Raw genomic sequence first — 14,140 nt, 5'->3', positions numbered from 1 at the left:
TGTTCGATTATACAAGAACATTTATCTCAGATTTGTGTATCTAGGTCAGTTGGGCACCTGTGAGGTGATGACGTCATATATATATATATATATATAGCTGCCTGGATGAGAAGAAGTTCGGGTATAATGGAGTCGAGATCTCGCCAGAGCGATGTTCTAATACATGTACATGTACAAGTGATATTCATTCCCGGAAACTTTTAGTACTTGTAGCCCACTATTTAACCTCCATTTTAAGTTGATAAACAGAGGAATACCTAAGACCAACTAGTAGACGTTTCATTGAAGTCGGACGTATAATAAGGCAGGTGGTGATAAAAAGTTGGTTTATAGATTCCATTATTTCTCATTCAGCCCTGTACAGCGTCCGACGTTATAGTATCACGTAGCAAGTCGCACTGAAGGGATGGCTCTCCGAAACAATAATCATCCATCGGTCTGACGAATATCGTCTATATGACCTTTGATTGTCAATCTTCAAAATTTTCTCATTTCCTGCCGTTGCAATCACAGTTATTACTAATTGCCACATTAACGTCTGGTAACCACCCCCACACAACTACATGTACTCTTTATCTTTGATGTAGTGGCATACAAAGTGTAGTCTAATCTGACGTTGAATTTTCAATATCCAGACGTTCAAGCTGATGAACACTATCAATAGTTGATCTATGGAATATCGATCAGCAATTGTGTTTTGTTTTTTGTTTCTGTTTTTTCTGTACATCGTGTCCACATCTCGCACGCATTAACACCATGCAGATAATTTTTGTCTTTGAGGTTGCTATCGCAATCTATCATTCTCCTCTGCAATCAATGGCGGCAAAAGTAACGTCCATGTCATCATCCATCCAGAATCGGTTCTTTTATAATATCACACAGGTTGTGGAGTTTTTCGCGGCTGAGTCCTTTCCATCGACAATTTTGTCCTTCTCGCTCTCGTCGTACTTTCCGGATTTGCTCTCCGTCTTGTCGCTCACCGTCGTACCGTTTGAATTACTGAGGTGCTCGTTGGCGGTCTCGCGGTAGACGAGCCCCCTTGCGTTATTGAAACTCGCCACGCTTCCGCTGTCCCAAGCCTTGATCTCTTCAACCTCGTCCTCGTTGACCGTGGCTATGAAGATGCGAGGAACCTTCTTCCGATATCGTGGATGGTGATTGAGTTTGGACTAACGAAAAAAAAAAGGAACAGGAAAACCATAGCAGTTGAAATATAATTGTTTGCACACTACCCGAAGCCTCGTAATTTTCCTTATGGCATATATGGGGCAAAAAGTAGCATACGGTTAATAGTAAACTATGACAGCATTTTGCTTCTGGTGTTCATTAGAGGTCGATAGGCAAAATAATTACTAGTAGGTTGTGTTGAATCGATCAGCATCTACTGCCGATTGAGCCAGTGAGGTTAGACTTTATCTCGGGCCATTGTGCAAAGAGCAGAACAACAAATGACAACTACATTGCAGTTAGAACGAGACATCGGTGAATGCCAATTGGTGCGTTTACGCATTAAGAGACATTGGATATCTTTTTGGAGGTTTTTTTTTTTTTTTTAATAAATCAGTGATTTCATGTGCACATTGACTAGCTCGACCGTCAAGACGTCTAAAAATATAGTCTGCACTTCCACGTGACCATGCAGGTCGGTTATGTCGACTTAGAAGTGATAGCTTCATGCTTTATGCCACGGTGTTTATATCTTTTTTTTTTCTTTCTGTTCTTTGCATATGTTATATGTTTGCAAAACTGTGTGTATAATGCGTGTATTTCTAACCTGTGTGGACCCCTGTGAAAACCAGCCTTTGGCTGACGAGGGTGTTCCATCCAATGAGTGAAAAATAAAAAATTGAATTAAATTGAATGCTTTTTCATAGGACACGTAATCGACATATGCGTCGCGTTGTCTCCTCATGCAGCAAATATCATTGTGCCATTTTGGCAAGTTGGCGAGAAACTCGACGCTATGTCTCTTTCTGTCCACGTCACGTATCCATCGGCGCAGTGATGACTTCAAATACATTAGATATTTTAATGTATAAGACTTACCTTTGGAATATCCTTGGCGACAATCACTTTCGGCTCCATCGTCTAGAAAGACAGAATGTGATTTTAGATGACTTGATATTCATAGACTCAACAACTATATAACATCAATTTTGTCATGGTATTGAACGATTTGTCGATTTTGTTTTTGATGACCCAGTGCAACGGATGAATAGGTAATGTACTCCACGTCCACCAACTCATGTAAAGATGAATAATAGGGCAAATAGTGGTCCAGGATAATCGTAAACCGACAAATCTCATACTAGTCTTTTTCCGATCAAGTGATATCAATGTTGGCTGTTCAGAACAGATATTAATCCACAAACCAACTTATATCATTGCCATTTGAAATCTATTGCGAACCCAACGCTGTTTTTTATAAAAAATCATAATTATTGGGGGGCCCCTATAAAAAAAAAAAGAAACCACCACCACCACCACCACAGCAGCAGTAGCAGCAACAGCAGCAACAACAACAACAACAACAACAACAACAACAACAACAACAACAACAACAACAACAACAACAACAAAGAAATGTATCCGTTTATATACCCGTCTACTTTGTGGGGGATGAAAGTCGTGCTAACATTTTGTCATTAGAAGATTAATCAAGTTAGCCATATTATTTAGAGCCAAGTATCACACCGCGGTTAAAAGAAAGGACTATCATACATATTATGTGCATTGTTCCTCTTTTTTTAAATGATACCATTCGTGCATAAAGTCTATATATTGTGTTCGATGAACTATCCTTTTCCAGCTGCAAAGTCAAATTGACACATGTACTGTTTTGTATTATGTATTTTTCTTTTGGTGGAAATACATAAAGTATTGAATTGAATCGAAAGGACTTTAATTACCGTCTTCTCCAGCTCGTCTTTGATGACGTAAATGAGAGCGTCAATTTCCCGACACGGCGCGCTCGCCTGCAGCTCCTCGGCTGTCGACAATGCCGTCAGTTCGACGATCTCGTCCTCGCTCTTGTTAAAATTCTGCCGGCGAATAAATATCAAACAGTCTCGTTTGCACTGATTTTTGCATGATTTTACGATATAGATATACAATCCCAGTTCAAAGTATTTATTTTGTCAATTTATCTCAAAATAACTCTATTTTTCAGACACAATTTGTGTATATCAATCTTTATAATATGATCATGATTTTATCGTACCGAAGGTTTTACATCCGTTTCTCTGTACATGACGACACGGTAGTGTTCGTCTTTTTTTTTTTTTTCAACAGCAACTTACGATTATCTCATTGTGACCCTGCGGATGACTGCATGTCATTTTTTTTTCTAAATTTGATTCATCTACGGACACAAATGAAGACCAGGGGAGTTTCCACAAAGATTCGAAGTCGATCTTAAATTTTAAGATCGTCTTAAAATTAGATTATGCTGTGTGTGACTTCAATACTATTGTAAATTAACATTTTGGAAAAATTTTCATACAAATATTAGATAATGATATTAGATAAAGCAAGGGACAAAGGGTTTTTTCTTTAATTTTTGTAACAATTTAAAGCGGATTCTGAAAATATTGAATAAAACTGAATGAAGAAATCAACGGCATACCATAACTTTAAAGTCGATCATAACTTCTTCTTTTTTTAAGATCGACTAAAATTCTCCGTGAAACACCCCTGGTGTCATTAGCACAGCCACCGGCATGACCCAACGTCACTACATCACGGATCGTTCTCCTTGCCTATTCTTATCCATCCTAGTTCATTCAGCTTATAGAATTATTACTAGTTAGCACCTTACGAAAGACGACGATGTTTTCCAGAGTGTTAAACTTTCAGTTTCAACGCAGCTCCAGTATGTATAACTTGTATAGAAGCAAAACAGATCGGTTCTTCAATAGTTGTATACACTGCGTAAGAAAGCAAATTACATGTACAGTAAGAAATTGATACACAACGCTAGTAATTGATTTTGCCAATTCGAACAATGATGCCAAAATTACCAGGCAAACGGTGTCGCATTCAGCGCCTCTTTCCAACAGGTGCGATGCCACGGAGTAACGCCTTCTCACAATAGCAAGGATTAGAATTGACATTGCGTAGCCCGTTTCTCCGTCCTAACAGAGAGGTAAAGACAGAGAGGGAGAGATACGGTCACATTATAAAGAGTGAGAGAATTAAGAGAAAGCGATAATATCTCATATCATGATAATAGAGAAAATATCAATTAAAATCATCAAATGAGGTTTAGTATAGTCGTAATTTCCAAACATGCTTAATGTGAGCTTATCGTTCCACTTGATCTTAATTGTGCGCAGAAATACAATGCTCTTAGGCATCAGTTGAATGTAATAACAATAAAAAAAAATAATGATGATAATGATTATATATATATATATATATATATATATATATATATATATATATATATATATATATATAATAATATATATATATATATATATATATATATATATATATATATATATACATACATACATAATTTTCACTAGTTGCTATTTCCATGCCTCGCTTTTTCAGCAGGTCCTCGTACTCTTTCATATTATGCAAAAGATAAACGTTACTCTATTTGGGATTTTTTTGCTGTCTACTTCAAAAGCATGAACCCTGCAATGCTGTCATATATATACCTGGTCCTTTACATAATGCATAGAAGATCATAATTATACAAGACACAACCTCATAATGACCTTGTCAACATCACAAGATATTTCGATGTAAGTGATTTATCAACTACCATGTGTTGCCATGACCGAACACAAACTTCAGTACTTACCGTGTGTACGAGATTGACGTCCATACCGTGTGAGAGAAGAATGGTTACCGAATCCACATCTCCTTCGCGAACCGAATCAACCAGAACCTACAAACAAATTTTTCGTAACAGTCATTCTTCTTTTTCTTCCTTTGAATGCATTAATCTGTACTTCGTATTTATTTCTGTCATTTTCGTTTGTTTGTTTGTTTGTTTGTTTGTTTGTTTTTGAACGGGGATACTGATGCGTGTGTTCCTTATCGTTAATGGTCCAAAACAGTAATTAACTATCCTATCATAGTCTGCTATAACATGAACACAAATAACAATAGGAGGACATTATTTTCATATATATATATATATATATATATATATATATATATATATATACATATAGGTAAACATGCACAGATCACAGGAATTAATCTTTGGTTTATTAAAAAAAATAGTTCATTCGTTAGACCAATCTATCCCTCATTTGTCAATGTGCATTATACCAATCCCTAAAAGTGAGAGGCTAATATATCTAAACGACTTACCTCGTTTGGCAAGTCCTTTGGCAATTGGACTGGAGCTATCTTCACTGGCTCTTTGTCCTATAAGATGAGAGCATAATAAAGATACACTTATTAGGAGCAATCTGATGTCGATACCATAAAATCATATTGACATTATGATATATACAGCACAATTGTTTGACTATGTGACAAGAGTTCCCAAACCAATATCACTACGCTACAACACAACACATTTATACAGTCATTTCTTCATCTCTTTCCTATATATAAACATTGATTATGTATATGTATGTGTATATATATATATATAATTTTTATCTTAAATGAAGAAACAAACTGGTAATGCATTTTGGCCAATAAAGCATGTGTTTATTCGACTCAAATTTTCGGCGTCAAGAGTCCTGAAGAAGTCATGTGAGCATTCATTCATTAGTTCATGTTTTTATTTTCATTTCCAATCAATATACATAGGTAATACAAACGTCAAATGATTACATATCTTGTAACGTATACATACTGGTTCATATAAGGACTTGGTGAAAATGAAAATTGAGGGGCTGCTAACAAGCGAAACTTGTGTAGAGCAGTCCCCTCACTTACGTTACATTATTACAATACATCAATACATGGCTTACAATACTACGATACATGTACCGTACAAGCTAATCATTGAAAGTATACACTTTTCATTATTACATCGATGGTAACATGAAGCATACGCTTTCACACATCACTGTACTTACCTTAATGTCCTTAAGTCCATCTTCGAGGGTACTGAGCAACGACCCAAGATTGTTGCTCAGTGTAAATTCGTAAAGCATCCGTGTCGTAGCCAGCGCGGAAATTTCATACATGCATTTATTCACTCTGTCGTAGTTCTGTAGTACAGAGAAGATGAATATCAATTTTCAAGCGTCAATCTACAATGTGAAGTGTTCGTCTGATGCTTAATAAAAGCAACGCCCGATCAGCTGACGGACGACGTTTGCGTTACTCATTCTCACGTAACTGGATATAGTGGCGTACCGTGGGTCAAGACATTGGGGGGGGGGGGGGAGCATTGGGGGGGGGAGCACCTCGTGGAAAAGTAATTTTTAGGGTGTGTATGCTTGTGCGTGCGTGCGTGTGTATGTGTGTGTGGGGGGGGGGGGGCAGGGTGTGTCCCCCCTCCCACGGTAGGGAGATTTTTTTTTTATTTATGTTGGTCATCGTGCGATTTCATCCATACTTCTGGTAGATTTTTTAATGATTTGTAAATCTGAATAATTCTGGAAAATGGAATGGAAATATTGTTTTACTCGAGGAACGTGAAATATGACTGAAGTAGAATTATATAAACATAGTTTCTGCGCTCATTAAATAAATGACTGATTGATTGATTGATTGATTGATTGATTGATTGATTGAATGATTGATGATGATTAAAATGTAGCCACGTACATAATCCCAATATTGCATTGATTATATAAATTATCAATTATGATCATGTTCTTCACTATATATGAAATTAGATTATATGCTCAAGCGAGCGTAGCGAGCGCTCAGGAATACACATATACTGTACAATGAAAGAGAAAGTTATCTTTCAGATAACCCAGGACGTGTAGCTCCAACCTCTTATTGCAGGCTATAACTGCTGGCATTGCTGATAATTTATTGCGAATACCTTATAACAATACTCTCTAAAGTCATTCCATATATCCAGAATCATCATTTACTTCACTTATTTGTGTGTGCGAGCGAGCGAAAGCGAGCCAGCGCCTGAAGAAACATGCTCTTTTCATGTGTCTTGAATACATATGTTATCATTTTTACCTTATAAATATCTTCCCGAAAAATATGAGTTTCAGGTGCAAAAACTCATATCTTTCTGGTCGGCGCAACGTTTGTTACATATCAACAGTTTTCCTTAGATTGATTATGGAATGACGGTGTGAAACGACAAATTACTGGCAGCAACATCAGGAGAAATGCATAACAATTAAATGCGAGCGAGCGGATACATATTGCAATAACGTCAACTGTACCATTTCTATTTGGGTATGTTTTATTTGACTGAATAAATAATATAATAATGATAATAGTGATACTACTACTACTGTTACTACTACTACTGATTATGATGATGATGATGATTATGATAATGATGATGATAACAATAATGATAATAACATGATATTAACGTGATATTAACATGATAATAATAATAATAATAATAATAATAATAATAATAATAATAATAACATAATAATGACAATAATAATAAAATAATGATAAAATAATAGTAATTATGGTAATGATGATACCCCCCCCCCCTCTTTAAAAAAAAAAAAAAAAAAAAAAGCGTTTCGAAGTAACCAAGACGACTGCATCACCCTCACCAGAAAGATAGTGTCGACAGCCGCTCCTGCCTTGATGAGTAGTTCAGCGATCTCGATCTGGTTGAGGGAGATGGCGAGGATGAGGGCCGAGTGCTGACTCTTCCCGCCTTCCGCCTCAGCCTAACGATGGGGCGAGTTAGAGGGTAAACGAGAACGAAAGTACTATTATTTACTTCTCTAATTTTATCGTATAGTCAACTATTTTGTACTCAAGATCATAAGTAATTTTTTTTATGTTATATTGTTATTTTGTGTGGAAGAAGAAAAGCATAAATAAACTTTAAAAATAGAATTAAAAAGCAACTATTAACGGTTGCCACAATGGTATGAGATTGCTGTATTCTGGGATCAGTGGCGGATCCAGAGGGGGGCGCACAGGGCGCGTCCCGTCTTTTTTTTTATTGTTTGTTTGTTTGTTTTTTTGCAAGCAAAAGAATTAAAAAGGAAAAAGGGCGCGTGGGCCCCCATTTAATTTTGTAAAGCCGCCTCCCCTTTAAGAAATTCCTGGATCCGCCCCTATTGATGATCGAGTACGCGATGTCATCTCTAGACTTAGTACCATTTTAGGTGAAAGACACAAACACACACACAAAAAAAAAAAAGAATAGAAATAGAAAGAAGAAAAAAACCTATGGTCTGCGCTATTTTACGATTTTCTTCATCAGGTTGGCATATCTAACGCAAAGTGTATATTGTATGATTGACACTGACAAAAGATATCTTTCTTTTTTTTTTAAATGACGTCGATTATGGTAGACTCATCTCTCTGTAGTGAAAACTTTTGAAGGAGAACGACAATGTGCGTTTTGTAAACTCTCTCTAATCAATCTACATGCAGGGGCAGATCCAGGAATTCCACCACTGATATGCATTAGGAGAGAGAAAACGTAGATGAGAGGGTTGACGGAAGGGCGCGGAGCTGTAAACTAGAAAATGCGCTCCATTCTACAGATAAGAGAATATGACATTTCAAATGAATTATAAGGTAATAAAATGATATAGAACGGATTGATCTGTCAAAATAGGATACAATACTATGTAGAGACTTTAAATAGATGAAAGATTAAGAAACTTATATCCAGGTGAGAGAGAAAGATAAAACCTGGAGAGACAAAAATACCTGTTCCACCATGTTTGGACTTGCACCAGCCTTCAGCATACGTTCCAGCGCTATGATATCTCCTTCCTCTATCGCACGCTTCATAGCCTGTAGAGAAAAAAAAATCACATGAAGTAACAAAGCATCTCGATGGTAATCTTACAGGAAAAGAAGCAACGTTTAGCATACATCTTTATTTATATAATATATTTAAAGATGTACATCTCTCTAAATCACAAAATACAACATGGATTTCTTACAGAGGACGGAAAAATATATGAGAAAAAAATACTGTTGCAGCTGATAAAATATGTGAATCCTTTGTCATAATAATGGCATTTTCAAAACAAGACTGCACATCATCAAAAGTCAAAGAATATGCAAACTGAAGGAATAATTGATCAAAAAACTGATCCAAACATATTTGCTAGTATTGAACAAAGAGCAAAGTTGAGATTGTTGCCGCAGTTGATGAAATTGTGATTTGAATGAAGAGAAAGTGCATAATGCTTTGCTAGAAAGTTTCAGTTTATGTACGAATGCATAAAGGAAAACAATGAACGGAGAGAAATGACTGGCTAAAACGAAAAAGCTTAAAGAGTAAAAACACGAACTGCACCAAAGGACGTATCAATCAACGAATCAATGAAGAACAGAATCAACTTGACAATGTGTTGGATACTCCACCATGCTCCAAGAACGATCGCATTATAAAATGCCCTAAAGTCCGGAAAAAGAGGAAACTAAAATCCTCAAAACAATACTCACTGATGAGAGGGGAGGAAACTTTGAACTCGTCATCTTTCGTTGCTTTAATTATTTTGTCTCTTCAGAAGTTGTACTTGATGTTGCCTTTCCAGTGAGAGAGAAACATCGTGGCCAAGAGTGTGTCTTCAGATCAGCGTTCTCCACACATCATCCGGGACACTAGAGATCTGTAAGGGTGGAGGAGGAGATGAACACCTTATCGTTATAAAATGGCATTATCGACTCAGACTCACAGATGGTGTACGAGAGAGTCGATTCTTTCTTGTCTTATAAGCCTTCTGTACCGCATACGGTGTTTTCCACGACTCGACTAACAGTCATTTTTTAAGCTATTCCGTTTTCTTAATTCTCTTGGATGGGTGGTGATTTGTAACAAGACTCCGTGATTTAAATCTAGACTTTAGTGTTGTTTTTACCCCTATAGTTAAATTCTTCTATCAAAGTCTCTTTTGGCCACCTTCATATACGTATATAGACAACCCTTTACCCATCTTTCACTCTTCCACATTGCAAACTTTGCAAAGTTGTGGTAGGCTATACTTATGCCCTCTATAATACAGTCGGCATGTAGTGATTAGGGTCCGTAAAATGATAATATTCAACACGTTCAACAGTAGTTAATGTCTTGAGTGGTGGCGACAGATACTAAATATTCTGAGATTTTATCCCTGTTAATGTCCAGAGATAAGCGATTCGTATCACAGCGATCCAGGCGAAGTTTCAGAAAGTCATCGAATGCGTACAATTCCAATTAAGCACGGCCCTGCTTTGTTGAGTAAAAGAAGATATTGCCGGGGAAGTGGTGGTGACACCTTTTCTTACAAACGACAAGCGAACGATCGATAAAACTACATTTTGAACTCTCCGAATTTTCATTGATTTTGCCTGGGGTACCGAAGGTCAGAATTACCTGTAAGCCGTGGTTCAAGTAGATGACTACTACACAGAACTCTAAGTCACTGTGTTGTAAGACGAATCGATTTCTTCACACCTATACAATGGCTTAGCAACAGATGTGCCCAACGCACGTTGCGATTTGATCATAGTTTTATCAGATAGGTTTTATGTGCAAGGTTATTCATCACGTGAATGCAGACGTAACATGAGCGCATTAGTGTATAAAATTAATCTATCGACGTCAGCTCCAAGGATCTACGCATCTGCAATTAACATAATGTAGGGCCTACGATCATGATAAAACATTGACATCATTGCATTGTTGCTGTTTGGTTTGAGACTGGGGATGCTCATGTGATAGCGGAACCAGCATCGTCAATAGCAAAACATTTATAATTGATTACCAGCGTGTGTCATCCAAATGAATAAGTTAACAACTTATGTTTGATAAATAAAGCGGAGATGGTGTTTGCTTTTACATGTATTGGGGAGTGTGGGGCCTACGTAGACAAAAATGGCAGACAAAGTATGTACATGAGACACAAGAGTGACATTGCTACTGTGGGTCTATGTGGTAGTGAAAGACAAGCTGCGTCTTAATCAGGTTTATCAGAGGAGCCTTTTTTTCCCGTCATCTTGCTTACATCCAATACAAGTATAGTTCATTTAGTTGTCGAATTCTTATCGTTTCCTTTTAATACTTCAATTCTTTCATACTTCTGTGATATAGTTGCTCTATACGAATTTGTATATCTTGTATCTGTGAAGCATTACATCATAAAATGCTATAGAGTGCGAGTTTTCTGGTACAGTTTTTAGATTCATTCCCGTTTTACTTAGTCTTCTTTGCGTGTGTTTGCTTGCTTCTGAGCACTCTTTTAATTCTACCTGTTGCTTTCTGAGTCCGATCGTTGAAACAAAATTAATGCTCACACTCACTTCAAAGTCAATAATTTTACAGTAAGATCCATATTACATGCATGGGTTACTTAGTGAACAGCTTTTATGATCGAATGTGGTGTGCTGTACAGTGAGTAAGGTAATTAATATTAAAATGCACTAAAATACAACCGGTAGTATATGATAAACAGAATAGCTCCTGAATGTAAAAGTGAGTCAATTGTGTCAATGGTATAAGATGAAGACAACCATCTATCGAAGAACGCTATACGATACTCTGTGTGTTATTGCCCGATTAATATCATACCTCATGTTCTACTCTGTGCGTTATACAAGGTACCCCGATTTATGTCATACCTGATATTCTACTCTGCGTTTTACCCCGATTAGTATCACACCCAATGTTTCCTTTCACATTTTCGTGATAGCAAAGATTAGATTCTACCATGGGGTAGAAATCATCAGGGGCGGATCCAGGAATTCCGTAAAGAGGGGGCGTGTTTACAAAATTAAAGGGGGGCGCACGCACCCCTTCCCCCCCCCCCATATCTTTCTTTTTATTTCTTTTGTTTCAACAAAAAAATAAAGGGGGAGGGGGCGTGCGCCGGTTGCGGTCCTCCCTGGATCCGCCACTGAAATCGCAAGCGTCGTTTGACTCAATTAAAAAAAAAAAAACTTTTGTCGTGATCTCCCTGTTGAGCAATTACTGAACTTTGTGTTTTCATTTCCTCCTTTTTATTTTACTTATTATTTTCATTTTACTCAATAAACCATAACTGCTGACAGTTTCGTCCAGAAACACTTTTAATATCACTATTGTTCACATTTTGTATATTTAACAATACTTAAGATTGATTATACTGATTCATATTTTCACATTGGTTGTTTCGATGCCTAACTCGCATTTTTTTTTTATTTTGGGAACTATTTTGACGCACTAAAATGCGTTTTTCTGTCATCTGCAAATGGTAAATAATGCCTTAAATATTAAAGCCTATCAATGTTGTTATTTAGATGTAAGTACTCAGTAGATTCATATATTTTCATTTTACATACAGCTCCTATTCATAAGAAATATCGTGGAGACGGTTGTACTCGTATAATAATTTGTATTATAGTGGTGATGGTGATCAAGGAGAAATCTTTGAAACTATCCACCAATGAATGTCATGAATATCTTTCGGTCCTGCTGCTAATGTCAATCCATCACATTTTCAAATGTGTTTGTCTCTTAAAGAAAACACTAAAACACACACACGCACGCACACACAACACGCATAAAGTGATAAAAAAAAAATCAAATAACACTTATAATTGTTACCCACACAACAACTCAATCGATCGCTGATAAGTGTATGTTTGGTCAGATCCGGCTAGTGGCTTTGAATGTCCTCCAACATGTCACACTTTTGCTTTTGCTTTTCGACTGCTCCCACACTTCCGAGAACAGTGGCAATCACTGATATTGGTCTATAGGGGGTCGGTTCAAATACCTTCCTTGGGAGTCATGTGCGTGTGTGTGTGTGTGTGTACGTGCTTGATATCGATGATCATTTCTGATTTGTATAATGGTACATACCACCTTTATCTAACACTCCTGCTAGTTCTCCCTTTGAAATTAATTAAAATGAAATATGTATATATATATATATATATATATATATATATATATATATATATATATATATATATATATATATATATATATATACATATATAACCTCCTTCACAAACACACACGTTATATCACAGGTATTTGACCGATATGAAAAGATATTACCATCCAACTGTTAACTGTCAGACGACCTGCATGAATCAAGGCCCTATCCCTATGTACAGATTGATGGCCAATAGATAGAATTACAATACTAGTTTAGAAGAGGTGCAAGACAGTATAAGATAATGTTTGTTCCCCACACTGGACCGCTTTACACTCCATTCCAAACTAATAATATACAGCTGTACTCGTAATGTTTATCGTCTTACCCTCATCCTATTGTTGGAAACTGGGGATACTCACAAAGCAAGGTATATGTTAGTGCACTTTCAGAAATTACTCTCGCACTAATTCCTGGGCAAATAAGCCCGAAGGATAATCACTAACCTTGCAAACACTTTTGTCACCGGACCTGAAAGAGGATTTCGAGAAGGGATGAGTCTGTTTGAAAGGTCATTTATATCCTATACTGTTATAGAGATCCCAGATGCGGCAGGGGAATTAGGGAACCTCTTTGTAACAAGCCGAAAATTTCGTTATTCTGCCTTCATGATGTTCGGGTGCAATTGGCTGTGACGTAACATTACCAACAATATGCATCAGAAAGAAAGAAATCAACGTCTATATGTGATGTATGGGGGTCGTTATTTCATAATTTCGCATTCTTCGCATATTCGCATATTTTCGCTTCGCAGTCTTCAGGGAATAGTATCGAACTTTCGTGTGTTCACATAATACAGCATTGCGTGTAATTGCGTTTTAGGTTTTTTTTTTCCATTCAGGTTGATAAATCAAACTTTTTACATGTACACTTATACCAATAACATTAATACACTCAAAATTACAACACAGCCGTGTTGGTAGAATTGTGGATTATGTAAATGATATTGTAATTATGATGTTTTACTTTATAGGTCATGATCTGTACAAGACACCCTTCCCAAGTCCCCATTTTCAACACAACGAAGCTTGATCTTCCGTGAATTGAAATGCCCTCACAAGGTGGCAAAATATTTGTTTGTTTGTTTGTTTGTCTGTTTATTCATTATTAATGAAACGGCCTTTCTT

General features: G+C 36.7%; 1 protein-coding gene across 1 annotated transcript; it reads right to left on the bottom strand.

Moving 5' to 3' along the window:
- Nucleotides 1-866: 866 nt before the first annotated feature.
- On the bottom strand, nt 867-9,591 carry LOC140238214 (uncharacterized). Its single transcript, XM_072318151.1, has 10 exons — nt 9,559-9,591; nt 8,812-8,898; nt 7,692-7,811; nt 6,054-6,188; nt 5,332-5,388; nt 4,814-4,900; nt 4,020-4,133; nt 2,910-3,041; nt 2,047-2,088; nt 867-1,169 (listed from the first exon to the last, which is right to left on the bottom strand). Exons 1-10 carry the CDS (start codon nt 9,589-9,591, stop codon nt 867-869), a joined length of 1,110 nt encoding a protein of 369 aa, XP_072174252.1.
- Nucleotides 9,592-14,140: the final 4,549 nt, after the last annotated feature.

Source organism: Diadema setosum, chromosome 14 (assembly GCF_964275005.1).
Source record: "Diadema setosum chromosome 14, eeDiaSeto1, whole genome shotgun sequence".
In the NCBI taxonomy this organism is placed as follows: domain Eukaryota; kingdom Metazoa; phylum Echinodermata; class Echinoidea; order Diadematoida; family Diadematidae; genus Diadema; species Diadema setosum.
This window is presented reverse-complemented; position numbering and strand designations above follow the sequence as displayed.